At 43.0% G+C, this 23,664-nt stretch overlaps 2 protein-coding genes across 6 annotated transcripts in view; one reads left to right on the top strand and one right to left on the bottom strand.

Annotated features, from left to right (window-relative positions):
• Positions 1-23,664, top strand: part of COL14A1 (collagen type XIV alpha 1 chain) — a 161,205-nt gene that overhangs the window by 135,231 nt on the left and 2,310 nt on the right. For 3 of the 5 annotated variants that reach the window (XM_066623746.1, XM_066623744.1, XM_066623743.1), the window contains exons 46-48: positions 11,652-11,729; positions 12,010-12,165; positions 17,169-18,073. In XM_066623746.1, the coding sequence (XP_066479843.1) occupies positions 11,652-11,729; positions 12,010-12,165; positions 17,169-17,476 (542 nt within the window). In that variant the 3' untranslated portion in view covers positions 17,477-18,073. Of the gene's footprint in view, positions 1-11,651; positions 11,730-12,009; positions 12,166-15,523; positions 15,608-17,168; positions 18,074-23,664 lie in introns of those variants that run through there. The other 2 variants (XM_066623747.1, XM_066623748.1) reach the window with 2 other exon arrangements.
• Positions 22,992-23,664, bottom strand: part of MRPL13 (mitochondrial ribosomal protein L13) — a 46,261-nt gene continuing 45,588 nt past the window's right edge. The window contains exon 7 of the mRNA XM_066623756.1: positions 22,992-23,266. Within this exon, the coding sequence (XP_066479853.1) occupies positions 23,242-23,266 (25 nt within the window). The 3' untranslated portion in view covers positions 22,992-23,241. The remainder of the gene's footprint in view (positions 23,267-23,664) is intronic.

Below are 23,664 nucleotides of genomic sequence, written 5' to 3'. Positions count from 1 at the left end.
GGATAACCTTTATGACATCTTCAAACCTGGATCACTTAAGTTCAAGCACAGACATGCTTATATGTGTGTTTGTCAGATTTGCCGTGAAATCTGGTGTTGGCTGGTGGAAGGAACACCTACTTATTCTCCAACAAGTGCAGGGTCCAAGATTCCTGGGACAAGCAGCTAGCAACAGGAGTTATATTCCAAGCTAGACACATTTACAGTCCAATCCAATGGCTATCATACCGAGAGTGTAGGGGCACCAGCATGATGTCTAGCAGGTCCTATTTTCTATCATGCTGAAGAGTCTGTTTTAGGGAGATGAAAGGAAAATCACTTTTGTACTTGTGCTGGCTGCCACATAGCTCCTTCTGTCAGCCTGCCTTCTCTGGCTACCTCCCATGTTAGATGCCCAGAAAATATTTTGTGGAGGAAATAGATTTTGATGGGAAAGAAGGTAGTCATAGCATCCACAAGCAGTTTAAACCAGCAGTAGGCACACTTAAAGTTTATCTTAGAATCAAACAGGACTTAAGAATACATCTGTTATGCAAAGTTTGGAGCTTGTATTATTACTATTTTTCTTGCACACGAAAGCAATTTTGAAACAGCTTTTAGCAGATTAGTCACAACTCTTTTAGAATTTAGCATGTCAAATGGCTTGCTGGGTAGTCATGAGATTTAATTGTATGCTGTTGGTTCCGAAGTGGAAACCTCTGAGCAACCTCTCAGCCTGAAGCTTCCCCCCACCCACCCACAATTCTCTTGGCCATAATTCTAATTACTTGAGTGCAGGAGGAGACAAGATTTAGGAGGGTGAGCTTGTCAGCCTGGGGTTTCTATGGCAAACCTGAACAAAGAACAGCATTGTTCAGTGGAGTAAGGAAGAAGGGGGTTGAAATACAGAGGAAAATGGGAAATTGAAAGAAAGGGAATGATTCAAACTGGATGTAAGAGGGGTAGAGGAGAAACTGTCCAAAAAGCATAATTCTTTGCACAACTAGAAATATCTTGGAGTGAGAAGGACTTCACATAGAAGGGACAATTTAAGCCTTAGATTTTAGTAACAATTCCTAAAAAGTAAGGCTTGTCTGTAACTTGCAAGGAGAGTGCCAGAGAATTCTGTCAGTTTGCGATAAAGAGGGCATGGGATCACTGTTCTCACATTCATTATTTCCGTTGCTAAAAGAGTTGTCAAAGCAAAAGGGACATTTTGGCAGAGCTGACTTTGTTACTAATTTTGGACTGATATCTAAGAACACTTTCACTCACATTGATTATCAGGCCTTCAAGTGACACAAGTTGGTCCTGGGCCAGCCCAGTACTTGGGAGTTTTATTATCAACTGTATGGCACTCTCAAAAAGCTGACTATATACTGCAAACTGCTTACTCAGAGGCATCTTGCAGATGTCCTATTGCAATACAGTGTATAGATTATATTCTGGGAGTGTCCTTGAGTCTCAGTCACAGCTCTAGTGCATCGTGCCCATGAAACTCTAAGAAGATCCCTGCTGCCAAGAGTCTAGTTCAGCATCCTGATCCAACAGTGGCCACTCAGATGCTTCTGGGAAGCCCACAAGCCAGTCCTGAAGGCAATAACCCTCTCTCATTGTTTGTCCCCAAAATCTGGTTCTCTGTGGTATAGTATATGTGGAGATAGCTTGGTGTGAACCTTTGTTTAGCTATCATTTAGCTAAGGTTAATTTAGCTATAATGACTAATAACCATCGACTGAATGGAGGCAACTTATGGTCCATTCATTTGCCTAGTCTCCCTCTTTAAAGCACCTAAGGACCAGACCACAGATTATATTAAGGGCACACTTAACACTGGCACACTTGATTTTATTCTTTAAATCGCCGTCACAGGGTAGTGGGGGACCATGGTGAAGAGTAGGGGGCTTTAATTCTTTTCCCTGCCTTGGTCCTAATCCAGATTTCACACCCCCATTATCATTTACCAACAGAAGTCTCCTTTGGTTTTACAGATTATATAGGCATTGCATGTTATCTAACCCTACCTACACCCACAAAAATGATTTTTTTTAAAAGCAATGAACATAAGCATATGAAAATAATCAAAATGAAAAGGTGTTTCTTGAAACCACCTTTTCCCCCTTCCTCTGGCTTCCCATCTACAGATGAAGTCCTAATTGCATCATCATCATCATCATCATCATCATTATTATCATTATCATTATTATCATTATTATTATTAAATATAATAATATTTATATACTGCTTTTCAACAGGAGTAGTCCACAAAGTGGTTTACATAGTAACATTAAATCAATAAATGGTTCTTTGTCCCCAAAGGGCTTACAGTCTAATTAGCATGCTCTAACTTCCAAAAGCACCATAAGTCTTTGGTGTCACTGCAGGTGAGAGACTGCATGAGATTGAGATGAAGAGGGTGAAAGATTTTTAATTGTTTAAGTATAAATTAGCAATTCTGAATAGGAAATGCATCTCTGCTGGCCTGCCAAGGATATAAATTCCGAATCAACTGAGCAATCAAGCAGCTTTTCAGTGGTCAGGCAACTTAACAGGGTCAGAGAAGTGCTGCTTAGTGGATTTGCTAAACCACTCTTTTCATGTGCCGGAATTGACCTTTCCGTTATCCCAGGAACTGGCAACTATAAGAAAAGATGGTGTTAAGGTAAAATCTTGTCATCTCAAAAAAAAAAAAGTCAACTTTCACTGGAAAAAAATGAAACATATTTTCTTCATGGCTGTGAAAACTCATTTGGACATGGATAAACAGTGTCAGATACAAGGACTTTTATTGGTCCTACCAATAAATCTGTGATTTCTCACTGACACACTGTGAAAGAACAGTAACATCATAATGGTATATTAGTACATACACCAGTATACATGGTGCATTACAGGGATTTATATGCAAAAGAAAGCCAAGAGCCTGTCCCCAGGAGCTTGGAGTGAAGTGGAAAATGGGGCAAAATATGTTGGGATGAAAGGGCAAAGAGAAGCAAGGCTACCTGTAACTTGATTACCATAGGGAATGAGGATTTAGGGGCTGGAGCTAATGTTGGCAACCTTAGTCTCGAAAAACTCTGGTATCGCGCTCTGAATGGTGGTTCTGGAACAGCGTCTAGTGTGGCTGAAAAGGCCGATTCGGGAGTGACAATCCCTTCCACACTGGGAGCAAGTGCAGTCTGTCCCTGGCCTGTCTCCCTGGCTATGGGCCTTCCTTCTTTGCCTCTTAGCCTCAGACTGTTGGCCAAGTGTCTCTTCAAACTGGGAAAGGCCATGTTGCACAGCCTGCCTCCAAGCGGGCCGCTCAGAGGCCAGGGTTTCCCACTTGTTGAGGTCCACTCCTAAGGCCTTCAGATCCCTCTTGCAGATGTCCTTGTATCGCAGCTGTGGTCTACCTGTAGGGCGCTTTCCTTGCACGAGTTCTCCATAGAGGACATCCTTTGGGATCCGGCCATCATCCATTCTCACGACATGACCGAGCCAACGCAGGCATTTCTGTTTCAGCAGTGCATACATGTTAGGGATTCCAGCACGTTCCAGGACTGTGTTGTTTGGAACTTTGTCCTGCCAGGTGATGCCGAGAATGCGTCGGAGGCAGCATGTCGGAGGCTGGAGCTAATGGTCTCATGGAAAAGATGGATTTGAAGGAGGAGAGAGAAGTAGGACTACATTGTGTTCCGAAAAGGCGTTCCATGCATGTGGGCAGGAAAGGGGAAGGCTGGGATTGTGATAGAGAGCAAGAGCTTTTGGATGGTTGAGGGAGGGTGGAAGAGTTGGAGGAGTGGAGCTCACAGACAGGATTGTAACAAGGGCTGATAAATATAAAAGGGCTGATATATATAAAATATAAAAGTCATGGAGTAGTTCAAGGTAAGAATAAGGAGTTTCCACTGGATGAGGAAGGTGATGGGAAACTGGTGGAGAGCTTTTCCTCCTCAGACTTTTCCTCCTCAGACAGCAGCAGCAGCAGCTTTGTCCATGGGGAGCCCTCCCCCACCCCACACTTGGCCAGTTCCCCTATCTCCTTAGATTGCAATCCTATGCATGCTTACCTTGGAGTAAGCCCCATTGACTATAATGGGACTTACTTCTGAGTAGACATGCCTAGAATGGGGCTGTTAGTCACACTGTGGCTGTGATGGACTTCTCCAGAAATTTCTCCAATCCCCTTTTAAAGGCATCTAGTCTAGAAACCATCATCACATCTTGGGGCAAGGAGTTCCACAGACTAATGGCAGGGTAGGCAGCTGTTGTTTTGTGGCTGCAGCCTACCTATAGGCTTGCTCACACTCTCTTAGCTCCAACCAAAGTAGTCCACAGCTAGAGCATGATAGCAATTAGAACAGGAAGTGAAGAGAGGCTTCCCCCCCCAAAGACCTTGCAGTGCACCCCAAAAGGACTTTTCTTCCTGAGATGTCTCTCTGAGCTGGTGCTTCTCCTTCAGGACTGACCTGCCTAAATTGTGTTGAACACTTTCCTAAGGACTCTGGACTCACAATTGGGGGGAGGGGGAGGGAGAGCAGGGCCAGGGCTGTGTAACAAAAGGAACTGTGGAGGGATGTGTGTGCTTTTTGTTGGCTCATTTAACTACCTTGCATGACTTGTCTATAATCCCCTTGTGCTTACCCTCTCCCTTTTTGAGGTGTTTTTCCACACTTAAAAGAGGCAAGGGCTGTGCGTAATGTGGTCTGGTGTGGGGGAAAAGAGACTGGATTGAATTGGGTGGGTATGAAAACCTCTGAGTTGGGGGGGATTATTTTGTGTTCCATGTATTCCATGTAAACCCAAGACTTTCACAGCTAGTGAAGCAAATGCAAGCACAACCATCACATTAATTATTAAATAATCTTCTTATGAATTACAAATTTAATTGTATTTTTTGTGTGCGAGGGTGGGGGGGTTGCATGTGGTCCCCGCCATCTCCAAATTTTGCCTTAGTGGTCCCTGAGCTCCTAAAGGTTGGGAACCACTGATCTAGAGGGTGACCAGAGTATAGACCACAGATTTGCCCAGAGAAACAGACAGGAGTGGAGGGTGTTTGCATTGTTGCATGGGTCAGGGTGGCAGTCTGAATCTAGGGAGCGAGAGAGAGAGGGAGGACTCAAAGATAAAGCCTGGGCTGTGTGCTTGGACAGAAGGGAGAATGATGATGTTGTTGACAGATGTAGAGAGCGGTCAAGGAGAGGAAGGTGTGGAGATAAGTAGTTCAATCTTGGGGCATGCTGAATTTGAGGTGGTGATAAGGCATCCAGCGACACATGAGCCAGGCAGGCAGTGTTGGGAAACCAGATGGAGAGGCTTGGGGTAGAGAAGTGACACTGGATGTCTTCCACATATGATACTGTTTAAATCTGCTTTTGTATTTTTAAAATTATTAGTTTTATTGTATGCCACTTTGTATAATTTTTAATAGAAAAGCTATCTCATGTGCTGTTTAATATAGAGTTTGGAGGCTGAAAAATTGGTAGCTGGTGAAAAACTTCCCTTTTCTATTAACTAGGAGCATACAGCAGAATTCAGCTGAAATGCTGTCGCTAAAAGAATGTTAAATAGCACTGGGCTTAAGGGGAAGGCCTCGGAAAAATAATACCAGCCATATCTCTACACATGTGATATCCCCTCCATGTTTCTAAAAGCGCATGAACTAAAGGCCCAATTCTACCCATGGGATATGCTGGTAGATCTCCTGCTCCACCAGTACACCCTGTGGGTGACTAGCATGGCAGCTGCTCCAGTGTTCTGCAGAGAGCTGCTGCCAGCACAAGACCCACAGGTCTGCACACATTCAACAGCAGCCCACAGAACAGATGCCAAGCCAGGGAAGTTGAAAGTGGGGGTGGACTGGGTCAGGGCTGGGCTGGGCCATTGGTGGGTATGGAACAAAGGCGGGAGTAGTACGGGAAAAGGGTACACCTCAGTGGCAGCAATATCTGCCAGATCCAAAGCTCCTGTTGCTGTGGGCCCTGATTGACTTGCTCCCTCGGACCTAGCAGAATTAGGACACAATCCTAACTTGCGCTGGAACAGGGAAACCAGGAGGCTTGTGCTGTGTCCAGCGCAGGATTGTGGCCAGAAGCGGCTTAGCCAAAGGCAAGGGGAAACTTTTCCCCTTACCCCTGGGTAAGGGCTGCTGGCCCCAATGGGTCTCCTCAGACTTGCACCAGTTCCTGAGGTCGCACAAGTCCAAAGAGAGCAGAGCGGCTTGAAGCTGCTCCATTCTCCTGGGGATGGGTTGGGATCCCAGCCCTGACTCCTTCTCCTTGCCCGCCTAACCCTGGGGCCACCCATCACCCTCCCTCCCTCTGCCCCGGTCCCTCATCCGAGCCAACGCAAGGAGCCGGGAGGAAGCCAGCTTGGAAACCTCCATTGGCCTCCACAAGCTGGTGCTTCTGGGATTGCTGACCTGGCTTTCTCCCACAGAGGTGCAAACATGCTTTACAGCACGTATGCAACCCTCCTAGGCTGGCCCAAGGGACTTGGGCTGGCCAAACTCAAGGTTAGTGTAGCAAAATATTTTGCTTATATCTGAGTAGCCCCATAGGGGCCCAGACTGCAGAGAGGAAGTATGTTTTCTGTAGTTACCCTTCCCCATTTTTCTGGCCCCTAGTTGCATGCAGGAGGCTGCAGAGACTGCATCAGTGCCTCTGCGTCCCGCAGGCCAGAGGGGGACAGGAATGGGCTGTTAGTATCCTGTACCCTTCAGCTCCCTGAATGTATATTCTGAATATGTAATTGCAGTGGAAAACAATGACTTCAGCTTTTCTGTATGCCTGAATATGATAGCATCAGTCCAAAAGACCAGCCCAGGAGCCTGGGTTGCAGGCCTAGTTCGTTGTGCTAATAGCATTACAAACCTTGTGCCAAATCACTTGACCATGTCTTGACCTCTAAAATTACACTAGAGAATAGTTGGTCTTGTCTCTCACCTGGATCTAGAGTGTGACATCTTTAGGTTATGGCCCACAAACCAGTTAGCTTGGATTTTAAGCCAGCTGTCAGTGTTGACTGCATGACTATATTTTGGCTGACCCAAATTCTAGTTTGGGTTTGCTGTCACTACAAATTCTTGCTGCTCAAAGGCCTACATCTGTGCATGGTTCTCAGTTTTCTGAGTGCGTAATAGAATTACAACATGGGAACCTAATGTGCACTGTCTTGAGTTCCATGATGGTGTAAAAATAGGATATACATAATATAAATATGCTTCAATTGGCTGCATTCAACTGGAACAGTGTATTTTCAGGTACCTTTCCTGGAAAATCATTTTGTCTCATGGAGATGTTGACGTTCAAAATGTAGTTAGAGTTCCTCGAGTACCCATTCTTCAGATTTCTAGATGTCCACCTTTCTGAAATACACATGCAAGTCAACATACATCTGTCAGGGAAGCCAGAGGCTGACTGAAGGGAGTAGTACCCCTCCCAGGAGAACTAAGAGGGGTTCTGGTTTAAAACCACATTGCTGTAGCACCTGTGAGTGATCAAAAGACTGAATTACCCATGAACTTGGCAGCAAGGAGTCAAAATATAACCATTTTAACAACTGAAAAGAAAAAAGGAAATTGGGGAAGGCGTAGAGTACAGTCTGTGCAGAAACAGGCTGGTGAAAAGTGCCTGGACTTAACTGGATGGACACAAAGAGTTGCTTGTCTAAATCAGATGCAGTAACCAGTAACACCTAGCAGAGAAGCAGTTACTTAAGAGCTGAAGCAAAGAAAATCCCAGCCTCACTACCCTAGTGAGATTTGCAGGCTTCACACAGGGTTGTTGAGCAATAAATACAGTTCACACTGGAAAGTGTTACATAAATGATAAATATCAATAGCAAAAAATAGTAGGAAGAAGGGGGTGAGCCCTATCCATGGAGGGGCAATTGCTTCAGTGATGCAAAAGTGATTCATCAAAATTGTAAAGATAAAAGTGCAGACATCCTCTCATTGTTCCATCATAGCAGTCAAAACAATGGAAAACTAATAAGCATTTATCTCTGAATTGTATCTTTTTTAACTGATTAAAAATAATATATAATAATAATAATATACAGTATTTATATACCGCCTTTCTTGGTCTTTATTCAAGACTTTATTCAAGGCGGTTTACACAGGCAGGCTTATTAAATCCACGCAGGGATTTTTACAAATTGAAAGAAGGTTCTCTCTTTCAAGAACCACCACATTCAAGATGTTACACTCCGATCTGGTTTAACATTCTGGCCTCCATCCTCCCACGCTCTGAGCAGATGGAACAGCTCAGCTGCAGCTTGCCAGCTGCTTCAAGGTCGCACGGTGCCGGTGGCCTCGAACTGGCGACCTTGTGGATGTTAATCTTCAGGCAAATGGAGGCTCTACCCTCTAGACCAGACCTCCTGCCCAATAGACCTCCTCCAAAAGCAATAGATGTGGTGATACCTGTGGATGCGCAAACTGAAGAGAAAAAACATGAAAAAGTTACCAAGTATAAAGATCTTCAGATTGAGATAGAACAACTCTTCCCACCCCACCCCCCCAAGCAATCTTTAAACTGATGGTAGTGGATGCTTTAGGTGCTATACTGAAAAACTTGGAAAAAACATCTGTATAGCTTTAGGTGTAAAAAAAAAAATTACTCCATATAAGCTGCAAAAGGCAGCTATACTTGAAACTGCACATATTCTATGAAATACCTCTAGATCAGCAGTTCCCAAACTGCGGATCCCAATTTTTGGTGGTTTGCGAAACTGGCAGGGTAGATTAGGCTGTTTGCATCACGGGTTAAACAAGCTGCTACTTAGTACTGCTGCCTAATCACCATTATAGCCACATAGGCTTGAGCGACTGGTAACGTGAAACTTTTTTTAGGTTTGGGGGTCCTGATTTGGACCCCCCTTAAAGGTTTGGGAGCCACTGCTCTAGATACCCTTGGTCCTCAGAAAGGACTCTGATGATGATGATGATGATATACTCATCAGGCCATTTGAAATTTGATCAACAACAGAAGTCAAGTAGTGCCTTAAAGAGCACCTGCTATCTTTGACGTGCTTTATTTTTATGAAGGGACTAATCCTAAACTATTGGTTTTGATCTGGAGTGTGTATGGGATGTGAAGTGAAACAACTAGTACAGAAGGTCTGGAAAATTGCAGGGAAAGGGGGAGCAAGAGAGGCATAAATCAGCATGGGTTTTTATGGCTTTGAACTATCCAAATGAAACACAGCTTTCATTTCTGTCTCCAGACTTCACACATGGAAACTCAAACTCTGGCGTGTTTTGCAATAGTGTCTGTTCGTTGGTTTGACACTGCTGACAGGAGAACCTCCATAAAAAGGACCTTGGTACAAAGTAAATTAGCCAAAGGAAAGTAGTGCTGGAATTTGCATGTCTGCAGTCTATATGGTTTTCTCCCATTTCTTAGGGCAAAGCTAGATGATATAAGTGTTGTATGACTGGGAACTGTATGTTGTTTTTCAAATGCAAGTGGGAGTTGCACAGGGTCCCAATCTGGATTAAGACTGAACTGAGGGAGGGAGCTTTGTTTCCCCCCCCCCCCCACAGTCCCTATCCACATTCTTCTCTCACCCCCAGCTGCTCTTTACCTTTAAAAAGACAGGCACATACTTCCCAGTCAAGCAACAGGCAGATCATCCAGTTGGACCCGCAGGTCCCCTACTGAGATTGTCCCCTGCTAAGTCGCTGTGTACTGTGAGCCTGAAGCAGATCTGTACTTTCTGGAAACTGCATATCCACTGTTGTTTGCCGTGGGGAACACAAATGTCCGAGGCATCATTTCAGGTTTGGGGGCGGGATGGAAGAGATTTCAGTGGAAGGGGAATATTCACAGCAAGGCAGGGTCGGCACCTGCATTTGGGAGGGCTGAGGCACAAGCACTGTGACAACTATCTCTGTCTATGAGTGAACCGAGACCAGGCTGGCAAATCCATAAAAGGCAATGAAGGGGGGACATGACTGAGACATACAGAATTATGCAGGGAATAGATAGAGTGGATAGAGAGACACTCTTTTCCCTCTCACACAACACCAGAACTAGGGGACATCCACTAAAATTGAGTGTTGGGAGAATTAGGACAGACAACAGAAAATATTTCTTGACCCAGTGTGTAATTAGTATGTGGAATTCCTTGTCACAGGAAGTAGTGATGGCATCTTGCCTGGATGCCTTTAAGAGGGGATTGGGCAAATTTCTGGAGGAAAAATTCATCATGGGTTACAAGTCGTGGTAGGTATGTGCAAGCTCCTGGTTTTAGAAGTAGACTACCTCAGATTGCCAGATGCAAGGGAAGGCACCAGGGTGAAGGCTGTGTCTTGTTGTCTTGTCTTGAAGCATTTGGTGGGCCACTGTGAGATACAGGAAGCTGGACTAGTTGGGCCTTTGGCCTGATTCAGCGGGGCTCTTCTTATTTTTATTTAAAAGGCAGGACAATATCTCAAGACTAATGGAAGGGAAATCGCAAGGGTGATTTTACAAAAAGAGATGAGGCAACTAAAAGGCAAGTGGAAAATAAATCCTGATGTATCTTAGTGGGTACAGTTCTCAGCCTAGTTATACATTGTCATGGTCCTGGTCTGGCATCTACAGTTGCAGCAATGTGGATGGTGAGCCCCTTGCCACGCATCAGGTGCTTCTGACATCAGACCTGGGCAAATGTCTATGGGGGCATGATCCTGCTTCTTATAACCTGTTGGCATTAACCCTGCTTCACCTGTGAGATCTGATCCTGGGGTAACCTAAGCCAGTTAAATTTTCTGCTTCTGGAAATGGTGGGTGGGTGGTACTGACCAATGAGCTGACTCAAAGTAAACCTGGCTCAAACACAGTAAGCCTGTGTTTACTGTTGACAGCTCAAACAACAAAAAGCATAGTATGGTAAATGTGTCTACTGTCTTTGAATAAGCAGCACCTTGTACTGCTGAGACATTATCGGAGCTGCTGGGGTGATTGAAAGATTCAGTACAAGATAAATCAGTCACAGAAAGGGGACATGGGAGAATTTCATTGCAGCAGGACAGTCACTATGCTGACTTGAAAGAAACACTTTCCTGCTGTGTGGATACATGTAGCAGACATTACAAACAGGTGTCAGACACCAAGTAATGTATCTGTAGCAGCAGACCTGTGAAAGAGAATCTTTGCATCTTCTGGCAATGATTTTCTGGCCGTGATCTGGAAAAGTCAGCAAATGGGATTTATGGAAGCTCTCTAAATCTCACTCAACAAGCACAAGAGGGGAATTTTTGCATACCACTACCAACTTTCCAGAAATTCAGGTGGAACAGTGACATGCAAAGCAGTGATTTGTCCTCACGCCATGTGCTCTGCGCCACGTTTGCACTGCAATCAAAATGCATTAGGAAAAGCACTGGCCACGAGCTCAGGAAGTGTTTGCCTGTCAGTATTAGGTCAGAGGTTTCCGCCTACTAAACTCAGGACCGGTTCCAAACTTGTTGCATGCCTTCTGAAGTGGTGCAATGCACTAGTAATTATATACCTCTGCAAGAACCCCTATAACAGAAAACCAACTATATAGCAACAGCTTCCCATGAGGCTACAGCCGACGAGGTAACGGCACAATTTATCCTTGGCCTCCCTTTCCTCTTAATTAATAAAAGATGCACATGGAGAAATGCATTAGCCATTTTCCTTCCCATCTGTTCTGATTTTTATTCTTTGCTCTTACAGGTTTATCTGGTGAGAAGGGAGAGCGAGGTAACCCAGGTGTTGGAACGCAAGGTCCCCGAGGCCCTCCAGGACCTGCAGGTAAACTTATTGTAGTGTTCTCTTTTTGTAGATCATTGTGATCAACCTCAGGCCCTTTCACAGTTTACACAGCAAATGCATTTGCCAAAAATGAACCAAGGATGCTTAGGACATGCTCCTCATCCAGATTTCTCTCCCACTTTAGGGGTTCTGAATTACCTGATCTGGAAGGCTTTAGTGATCTGTCATTCTTCCACTGCTGATTTCAAGAATACTTTGGGCCTGCTGTGCATATGCTGTTTGTCATCGTATTCAGTTCACATCTTTATTTCCTCTGCAGGACCTCCAGGTGAAAGTCGTACTGGCAGTCCTGGCCCTGTGGGCCCACCAGGCCCAAGAGGAACACCTGGTCACACAGGTGTTCCTGGACCACAGGGTCTATCAGGGCAACCAGGATACTGTGATCCTTCTTCCTGTGCTGGTTATGGAACAGGTGGTGAGTATGCTCTGTCAGTTTATTTTTTAAATTCCATTTCTATCCTGCTTCTAGGCAGTGCCCTCGAATCTAGTGCTCTCCTGAATTCAGTGCTGCACTCCAGTGTGCCACTTTCAATGCGAACATTGTCATTTCAGGGATGGGTCTGCCTAGAAACCTCTACCTTCCACTCCTTTCTGCATTTTTCATTTGTGTTTTCAGCTATTGTTCCCCCAAACTGCTGCTGCTTTGGTGCCCTTGTTCTTACTTTAAAGGGCTTCTTCATAACGTGATCCTGGCTGAACAGGGATCATGATGTCACTGTACTAATGTCCTGAAGCCTTGGAGTCCGTCAGATTTGGCTACTTAGTCACATTTTTGAGGGCAAGTGGAACTGTGGGCTTCATTCTGAAGCCAGGGTGTGCATATAACTGCCCAGTCAAGCATACATCTGCATTTGATTGCATGTTCCCATGTGCATCCAAGCATGTATCTGGGCTGCAGTGCAGCATGGCAGAATCTGGCCCATGGGTCTAGTTGCTGAGGCAAAGGGTGTGTTCCCTTTTCCCCTCACTGTCATGTCCTTTGAGGCTCCCTCCAGAAAAAATGCAGGGGGGGTCTTTTGAAAGGGCAAACTCCTTGGCTCTCCTCCCTTCCCCACAGGCTTGGTTCAGCTTCGCTGAAGCAGTTTCTCAAGCAGAAAACACTTAAAAATATGTAGAAATCATCAACAGAATTGCAGATATTTGAACTTAAATCCATGTACATCATCTTCTTTAAAAAAAAAGAAAGAAAAAAAAAGCAAAACACCAAGACAATCAAACAACACTAGAGCCACATAATTGTGTGGCATTTTTTTAAAAAATTTTAAATTGTAGGCCTCCTTCGTGAAGGGGGCAAAAAACCTTCCTGAGGATTTTTTGCTCACCTCCAAAAAAGGAAAATGGCCAGGCAAGCCTCTTCAGTCAAAGGATTCTTTTGCTGGGTTTCTGCTACTGAGGAGGCCATTGTCTCTGTCACTATTCAGTAGACTCTCAATATGGGGGTAACACCCTCTGCACGGCCTTCCTAAACGAGCTTAAAGCATAGGGTGGTAGGTAAAGAGAAGGGGGTTCATCAAGGTGAGGATTGTTTCCACACATTGTCCTTGCTATTCTCTGGTGTCACCCTTTTGCACAGGCAGCAGCTCCCACTGTGGACCTCTGAAGCAACTGAGTGGGGCTGAACAGGTGGAATTAACTCAGCCTGTGATGGAGGGAGGTGGCCCTTGATGATTGCCCTGAGGTCTTCTATGGACCCTCTCTTTCCTGGATTAAACATTAGTTTATTGTGACCGATCCTGCCTAGTTCTGTTTTCATGACTGGCAGTTTCAATGTGATGAGCAACTATAAATGATAAGCTTCTCGAAAGGGGTGGTTAAATTATTGAATGACCATCTCCCAACTCAGAAATGATGTTGCAATGACCATCATTACACAGGTTAAAATGTAATGTTTCTGTGGACTCAGAAATGTCACCTCCACCATTTTTGGCAGAGGAGAAAATAAGAGCTGCCTTGTTGTGTTGGTGTTCCCTGTACTGTTTGAGTAGTATGTGTGGCTGCTCACTATACCAGTGCCATCATAAAATGCCACAAGAGGCCCTTAGGGGCAAACGTGATGAAAGAAGAGATGATGGCTGGTGGTTACCATCAGTTATAAATCCTCAACTCTACCCACTGACAAATTTGCAGTGCCCCTCCCATTTAAAAGTCATGGCCCTGTTCATCTACATAGTGTATGTTTAGCTGCACAGGCATAGCTGTGAATAGCTCTGATCAGTTGTTCAGCAGGGAAGGGAGAATGACGGGACAAAAGTCAGCACCTTATCAATCAACTGATGAGTGCTTCTCAGAGGCCCAAACTACACATTGTAATAAGTGATTAGGCTTTCTGAGCGTTCCCATCTGTACAGCAGTTTTGTGTGTGTGGGGGGGGGGACGGGACTGACCCAGATGAGGACCATGATGTGCAAGGAAGGGTGTGTGGGGGGACGGACCAGGGCAGGAACCATGCTGCAGGCAAAGGGCTGAAGACGCGCACTCTGATTCCAGGCTGAATTGGGGCCCTCTGTGACTGCTGTTGGGAAGAGGAATCAGGCCTGCAAGGGCCAATCACATGCTTTTATTGTAATGTGAAGTTCAGTTCAGAGTATTGAACTGAGTAGGTTGGAGGAATCATTCATGCCACAGCTTGATTCCACTCACGTGGCCCCTAGCTGGTTCAATTCTCTTGTCCAAACAGAAAAAATGACAGTTTGATCATGTAACAGAAACAAGAAACACACATGGAATCCAAAGAATATGTGAAATTAAAAGTGTTTTGTTTCATACTTTTGTTTTGTCACATTTTCTGAATAATCCATTCTCTCTCACTTGAATGTCCTATTTGTGTAGTCTCCATCTCCCAACATTTACCTGACTTGATGTTTTACATTTGTAGTTACCTTGGGTGGATGAAAAATCCCAGTTGCCCAACTTCCTTATTCATGTGCTTCTAAAAAGCACAGGAGCATGAATGTCACTAACTCAACTTCTGTAATAACTGAAAGCAACAATGCACACCGTTGTCATTAATGAATGAAACATAATCCTTCAAAGAAGGCTTTGTCTAAAATACCCACATTGCATGGAGATCTTGTATCTTAATGATTTTCTCTTTCTAGAGCAGTGGTTTTCAGGTTGTATTCTGTGTTCAAAGGCATTCTGTACCCTAATTTCCTTGAGAAGATTACAAGAGGTTCCTCTAAAGGCAAGCGAGTTTTGTTAAGGCAGCTTGTCCACCACAGCAGTTTCCTCCTCAACCACAACCGTTGGCCAGATGTTGGCACCAACAACTGTTTTCATTTGGCACTACGTTGGAAGCGTTGGGGGAAATCTAGGTTTTGCATCATCATGTGCAAGGACAATTAGGCCTCCCAGGCTCAGCCAGGAACACGTGCAACCAGTGTGCACTCCAAACTTTGCCACAGAATCTGCTGCAATATGCAAGGGTTCAAAAGAGAACCAATTAGTGCAGAAGAGTTCTTTGCAGGGAAGGAGCTTGAAAAACACTGTTCTAGAATATAAAGACTACGAAAGGAAGTTGCAGGCACTCTGACACAAATATATGTTCTGGATTTGAATCTTATACTTTTTATTTGGCAGAGAAATTAGTGATCTTGCAATTAGTAAATTAGTACCTTGAGATAAAGCTTGGTTACTTCAAATGTAAGACACAAGATTAACATGTAATTACTCAGGCATATGAATTTCCTTTGTTTTACTGACCTGTATGTTTCTCTTTATTCACCTGCTCCTATCCCTGTTCCCTCTTTCCTCATTCGTTTTTGATTTTAAAGGCTCATTCCCTTACAATGGCCACCAATACGGAAGGTGAAAGAGACTGGTTCGGGTAGAATGGTTTTTCTTTCATATGGATGAAGGTCAGAAATGACTACTGAACTGCCTTGGTGCTTTGTCACAATGCTGATTATCACCACTAACAAAAGATGCTTGCTTAGCTTTCTTACACTTCCAGCTAGAACTTCATATTTTTACTGCATTGAGCATATCCCAGATCATAACCAACCACTGAAGAGATGGAACTCCAGAAAAAGGTTGTACGAAATCCCCTGCAAGTTTTCAGAAACCAGTAACTTTGCACCTTACTTGAGATAGAACTAAATGGTATTGTAAAGCTCAGTGCTCAGATCCAGCATGCATGGAGAAGGTAACTCCTGCCCTTCAGGTGGCTGATGTGAATCCAGGATCCATATTATGATGCTCACCTAAACCCCATGGAAATTGTGTCTCTTGTGTCTAGTTGTGTCTCTTGATATAAATTGGAATGTGCAAATTCAATGAGGGCACTAGTTGTTACCAACTAGCCATGCACAATTGGAACTGGATCAAGGTTCTAGTTTTTCCCCCAACCTGTTATGCTTCAGCCTGCAATCCAAAACTCCCAAAACTTATTAGGGAGTATATCCCATAGAGCACAGTGAGACATATTACTGAGTAAATATGCTTAGGATTGCACTGATAGTGTATTTTGCAAAGACTGAAATAATAATAGCATTTCATTAACTTAGCTTTCTGAGTATGCAAAGTACTTCATGCGTAGTATCGTAATTTAATTCCTACAGCAACCCTGTAAGGTAAGTATTTCCCCATTTTGCAGCTGAGGCTGAAAAGTGGTTTGCCTAAGGACTCCTACCTAGTGAGTTCACAGACAAGATGTGAACAAGAAGAGTCGTGATTCAGAGATCGGTTTCCTTTAGCCCCCCTACGTTACACCAGCTCTGAAATACCTTTTCAGTTCATTGCCTTGCAATTTAATGGATTAAAAAATGTATCTGGTCCTGTTAAGTTTTAAGGCTTTGGGGAGTAAACTAGGTAGATGTTGAGCCTGTTAAAACTGAGTGTGCTATTCTGTTCTATCACAAATAAATAATAAGTTACTGGGCATAGTCCAGCTTAGGTCTTAATTATTTCAATAGGAAAGCAGGCCCAATTCAAACCGCTTCTGCCCACCATTGTATATATGCAACAGGGGGTCAAATGTCCTGTGGGCCTGGCAAAAATGGGTTAAAATTCCCCCTGAAGTCAGTTAGAGAAGTTAGTGGCAACTACTTGACACTTACTAAGTAAATAATAACTAACTTTATTTGGATCAGGGCTGTTTGCTTTAATGAAAGCCCTTAATTTCTTCTGGACTGGTCTTAAGATTTTGACAATTCTGGAGGATTTCCTACCCATTCAGTATTACATGTATCTGATTCAGCAAGCAGTCCATTATTGCTAGGGATGGTTTCCAACTAACTAAGCTCTAAAATGGGAAAGTAATAAGTCTTCCCATTCTCTGGTGCTTATTTAATTCTAAAAGGCTAATTGCTTTGCAACTAGACGGTATTTCTAGCTACTTACAGCAGACCAAGTTCCTAATGATTGCTTACTTTTCTTTTCCTCTTGCATTAACTGTATGACTCCTCTTGGTGAGTTAAGGTGGATATGGGGATCCAACTGATCAAGATATCCCCATCGTGCCATTACCACATAACTCTTACCAACCCTATGACCCCGAAGACCTATATGATGAGGAGCAACCACCTTACCTAGTTCATGGCTCCTACCCTCACCCGCAGTCTTCCTACCCAGCACCTCGTCTTGCTCAACCAGAGTTTACACCTGTTCGTGAAGAACTGGAGGCTGTTGAACTGAGATCCCCGGGAATAAGCCGCTTCACGGGCAGAATCTCCAAACGGAGCATCAGTTCTCCAACACACAAGAAGTTTACTAAGAAAATCTCTTAACGAACTATTTCTTTCCTGTGCGTGTGTGCATATCTATATAAATAAATTTAGGCACACGTCTGGTTGCCTAAATATCGTCATGGAAATTGTTTACAGGCTCACATGTTAAAGGGAAAAAAATATTGAATATGACCACTTGGACAGAGCAGAGAAAAGCTGATTACGTTGCATGCAGGAATTTCTTAGCCTTATAGGGGATTATTGCTAGAGGAAAACTCCAAGAGATATTTTTGTAGATCTTTGTAGTTACTTTTCATGCACAGTTCTAAATAATTGCTTTGTGTGCCTCAATAAGTCAAGAGTGACTTCAGTAATATCTTGCTTTCTGCTGTCCAAATTTGGATCATGTGCTTTTCTAGCAAAGTAACCTTACTGACACCAACTGTGATGGTCAAACTTTATATATTTTGAAAAGAGTATGAAGTGGGATTTCCTTCTTACCGTATTTCTATTATATACCTGTTAGAAACGCATCGGTAATTTATTGTGGGTCTGTTACTACTCTGTTTTTGTATACAAATAAACACGGCAGATTTTTATAAACTAATAGTGGTATTGTCTCTAAGAGCCCACAAGATCACTGTGGCTTGCTAAAAAGTGGACTGGGATCGATAGGTTCTGCAGAACTTCACCATGATACAATGATCCCTGTAACCAGATAACTCTCAGTTGCAAAACTTTCCTCATTTACTAAACCCATTTTTGCCCAGCCCACAGGTGTACACATTTGGTCCCTGTTGCCTATATGCAACATTGGGCAGAAATGGCTTAAAATGAAGGGACTCGTCTTCTGTGCACGGAATGCACTGAAATGGCTTTGTCTTTCAATTTTCACATGATATCATGTGTAAGAAGTGGTAAATTTCAATCAAACAGTGACTAGGAATAAGGGTACACTGAGCGCTATTCTGATCCCTGAAAGCTGAAGTAGGAGTCAGTTCATGGTGACGCTTTCACTTTTAAATGCTTATGTGAATAAGCCTTCAGAGACTGCACACTTTCCTGAGAGTAAGACCCACTGAAGACAAAGGGACATACTTCTGAGTAGACAAGCATAGGATTGTACTCACAGTATGTATAGCATGTTAGCATTTAATTTTAAATTAACTTGAACGCCCCCTCAAACATTTGCTGTATAATAACTTCTAATTCTTGCCTATCTAGCCCTATTTTCAACAGGAACCTAAGTGTTTGCAGATTATCTGAATTTGTGATCTTGAGTGTTTTGAATGCCATGCGTGGGCATTGTTGTAGTTTAACACACCCACACATTCCCATGTGAAAACTATTTTTCCAATGTGCAATTTGCTTAAAAACTGGCCTGTATTATTTTTCAGCAAGCTGGTCACATATGTTCCTATTCTGCATTTTTATTTAAACATTGTTATCACTTAGAACTGGCTCATTCTTTCCATGCCCCTACAACTGGGTTAGAATACATTGCAAATATAAGGCTAGTAGGAGAAATATTCCAATTATTTTTCTCACTGATAATTTATGTTAAATAATGTTGGAATTATATAATTGACTTTGATTACATTTCACCCCAGGATGCAGGCACATTCTCTTGCTGGTATTCTTTAGCAGAAAATACTTGGTCCCAGGCTTCTGAACACCATAAGAAATACATGAAGATGGTCTTTCTTTTAGACTTAATATTTGCATACATTGAACAACCATTCTATGAATTAGAAATTAATGTGGGCTGTTGGAAGTAACTTGTAAATAGTTACCCTTTTACTAAACATGGAACTCTAGTAGCACAGCTAGAGTGGGGACAAAACATTAAGTACTACATGCACCACAACACACTGTGCAAACATCACCATCCATTAGCTGTTGGAGCAATTTTGGGCACTGATGGCAACATGGAGGTGCTTGCTGAACCAAAAAGCAACTCCTGTGTGCTGTTGTTGCTGTTGTAGAGTGGGAGGGGCAGTTTACATTGCACATTGTGACACCTGCAGCACCTACCGTCCCCCGTCCCCGCTATCCTATTGTGGAACTCCGCTGAACAGATCTCAAAACACAAACACTTTGGTCTCTGATAAACATGAAAGACCAACTTGCATCAAAATTATGGTATGTCCTCATTCTTGATTCTTCCAATTCTAAATTTGAGTGTCTTCTGGAAGCATGTTAAGGCTGTTAAATCTAACTGCTTACTAGAAAAATGGTTCCACTGCATTTGTTGAGCCTTATTTTCAATTAAACATCAATAGGGTCAGACAATAACAGCCCAATCCGATGTAACTACCCCAGCACTGATGTAGCTGTGACACAGCCCATACTCCAGCTAACAAGGAACTCCTAAAGACACATTCATTGCCCCCCAAAACATGGCCTATCCCTCACTGACTCAGGCAATGGGGTTGGCAGATACTGCGTTCTTGTTAAGGAAGATGCCTGCTCATTTTTTTGGCTGCTGACTCAAGTACATAATAATAAATTTCAGCATATGAAGTGTGCCTCTCATTTAATGCAGGAAAAAGAAATGTCCTTCAGATAGAAAAGTCTGGGGGAGACTGCAGTCAGATTAAACTATATTCCCTCTTAGTTAAGGCAACTTTTAGATAGCAGGCTGGAAATTCAGCTCTGTACTATGTCTAAGCATAAAATAGACTCTTTTTATGATCACTTGAACAGATATGCAACCAAGATCTGCAACCAAGATCATCTTAGATTCTAAGATGATACACTGTCCCCCAGTTGCCCTGATACATACACATTTGTTCAAACAATGACTCTTAGTGCTACTTACTGCTGAAGATTTTTGTTTTTGTTACAGTTCCTAAAATTACATACTCAAAGGCACACTTAATATCCTGTCCAAGAACTTGACAGCGTATACTTAAACAGGCCCCAAAGCCCCTCAAATCATGAGCTAATCTTGCATCTGGTGAGGCTTTCCGAATGATGAATATTTACATTAGATTCATATCTGGTCCATTAGCTAAGCACACTGAAAGAAAAAATCCAAGGTAGCATAAACTGCAGTATTTGACTGACTGGCAGTTGACTGAATCCAATATCAGCATGTGTTAGGGCTTGCTAGAGCTGTTCCTAAATTAAAATCAAGAGGGATTTATCATAACTTCATATGTTATGTGAGGACATACATCAGGTAGGACATTTTAAAGGGGATTGGACAAGTTTCTAGAGGAAAAATCCATTATGGCTTACAAGTCATGATGTGTATGCGCAACCTCCTGATTTTAGAAATGGGCTATGTCAGAATGCCAGATGCAAGGGAGGGCACCAGGATAAGGTCTCTTGTTATCTGGTGTGCTCCCTGGGGCATTTGGTGGGCCGCTGTGAGATACAGGAAGCTGGACTAGATGGGCCTATGGCCTGTTCCAGTGGGGCTGTTCTTATGTTCTTAGGATGATGCACTGTATCAGTACCAGTTTAGTAAAGAATCTGGGAGACATCATGCCATTGGCACGAAGAAATGAGATAAACAGTTCGGAGTGTTCAGTATTGACACAAGAAAACAACAGGGATGGGAAGAGGAGGAGCTTCCCTTGAAAGTCTGCCTTCTAGTGGCCAGAGATGGAATGCACACAGAATACCTGCCAGAAAGGTGAAGAAAAACTCAAATGACATTAAACAATCCAATAGGATGCGGGCACTCCTCTGTTAAAGTTAGCAGAAATCTATATGAATTTTTTGAAGCAACGGGGCATGTACTGTACATTCTGAAAGTGCACCTGAGAGAAGATAACTGGTTTCCTTAATTTAGGGTGGTGGCAGTGGACAGATCTATCCATTTTCTCCCCCGTTCAGTTTACCCACTAAACTGGGGAAGTGGAGAGCAAGGAAGGGATGTGGTAGTGTTTACCGCTAACTGCTACATCTTGTGGCCTAAGCCTTCCTTCCCTGACAAGGCAGCACCTTAAAAATGTACACGTTATATAGGAATAGAGAAAAGCTGTGTATTGCTGTTGGGGGAAGTGGGTGAATCCTTCCATACAGAAACTGAGTGCATATTAAATCTCTATAAAAAGTGTTTTGGTGCAGTTTGTTTTTTAAAATGAAGATCTTGGTATGCAAGCTGTAGGATGCCCATATTAGTTATGGATCACATGAACTTCTGATGTGACCAAACATTAATCAGTCACTGTATATGAATGCTGGGTGTTTAATTTTGGCTAATGTAAATGAACAGGAATGCATACTGTGAAGCAAGAATAGCAGCCAGAATATTTGTTATGGCTGGAGGTGGGAGAAAATGGTGATAACGAAGTAAAAACATGCAACATCACTTTCTGCACTTCTAATTTTTGGAAAACACCGAAATCCACAAAAAAAACCCAAACCAAAACCATTTTCTCCCACTTTTACTTATGGCCATTGGAACAGACTTTAAAAGTGTTAGGACTCTACAGTAAATTTATAACCCTGATACTGTAGTCCCTCTATGTAAATTACTACCATCACAAAAAAACTGCACTGTATGCAGCAAAGTAAGACATCCTCTCCTAACCAAGGCCCTGTTACAGTGTCAATTCACTAACAATGCCCAGTTAGCCAATTTTTTTTTAATGTTTTATTTAAACATTTGGGATTCATTTGCCAAGAGCAGTGACAGAAGACGCAGTTTCAAGACTGTTCCAAAATCTAGGCATTTTTTTTAAATCCTGGGAGAATTAGAGATGATCTGCCAAACTCTGTGGCTTTACAGCATTTAACCCAAAATGAAAAGCTGAAGTGCCTACTTCAATTACCCACAAACTGCAATTTAGATCGGGATGGTGCATTTTGCTCAAGCAGGCAACTGTCTTTTCAAGTTACATTTTTGAATGAAGCTGTTTTCCCTTTAGTTAACTACAGTGGCCTTAATAACAGAAGGAGGCTAAGATGCAGAACACTTCACTCTGCAAATGCCTAGCCACTCAAGTAATTGGCACTGAAAGCTTTGCCACTGCTGATCTATGTGAGTGAGATGGGGAACCCTAGATTCCCCTTCACTCACCTTGGAAGGAGGGGAGGGGACTGCCCTATCTCCCCAACAGGAGGCTGATTATGGTGAAGCACATTTTCACTGCCAGGCATCTAACTAGCCTAGCAATTTCCAACCTTTTTCATCTCATTGCACACTGACAAGGCACTAAATTGTCAAGGCACACCATCAGTATTTTTTTTCAATTGATAGGGTACACCATACTGCTAGTGGGGGGCTCACATCCCCCACTGGCCCTACTAATAAATGATAACCCTCCAAGTTCCCATGGCACACCTGCAGACCATTCGCGGCACTCCAATGTGCCATGACACACTGGTTGAAAATAGCTGAACTAGTTGGTGCTTCATGCCTGCATGCCACTTTTGTAAGGGATGCAAGTGTAAGCTGTTTGCTGGAACAGACTGCCTGAAATGAAGCCGAGATTAACTGTAGGCTTCAGCAGGAATATGCCAATTTAACAACCAGAACACATGCACAATATTTTGTGTATCAATTTAGTGTGCCATAAAAAAGATTCACCCAAAGGCCATGTGAAGACGGATGTCACAATTAGTTTGAGAAAATTGTTTTATTGTTCCCACTTACCAAAATGGTGACATCAGGTTCAGTTCTTTTATGCAGTACTTAAGCCTCAATTTTGTGCCAAAGTTATTCATTTCTGCCTAATAATATTTCCCTGTCCCTTGAAATATTTTCCACCACTGAGAATAAATAAAAGGTTTATGCAAATGACCAAACTATAAAATGATGGGAGGTGCCTGTGTTGACGAAGACAGAAGATCATATGCTTCTCTTCCTGCTACCTTGCTCGAAAGTCTTTAGGCCTGTAAACAGAAGGATAGCAATGATTATACTCTTAAAGAGAATCAAGAAAAAATAAAGCAATTCTAAACTATTGTTGCAGTAACAATCACATATCGGCATCTGAATTAAGAGTAGGTGGATTAGTGCAATGAAAAAAGATGAACAATTCCATAAAGAACTAGTACAGACGTGCACCACTTAACAACCATTCGCTTAACGACAGACAGCATATATGACGGTGGTCAAAGCACAATAAAGTCACTCTTAATGAGGTGGCAGCACAGTGTCTGTTTACACAACAGAGAGGCTCTTAATGCAATGAAGAGGCAGTCTATCTCCAGTAGCCTGTGCAGCCAGCCAGTGTCTGTTGACACAACTAAGACAACAGATTGGACTGAATGTTCACTTAATGACCTAA

The sequence above is a fragment of the Tiliqua scincoides genome, chromosome 4, assembly GCF_035046505.1.
Source record: "Tiliqua scincoides isolate rTilSci1 chromosome 4, rTilSci1.hap2, whole genome shotgun sequence".
Classification (NCBI taxonomy): domain Eukaryota; kingdom Metazoa; phylum Chordata; class Lepidosauria; order Squamata; family Scincidae; genus Tiliqua; species Tiliqua scincoides.
Note: the sequence above shows the minus strand (reverse complement) of the source record. Positions and strands in the feature narration are given on the sequence as shown.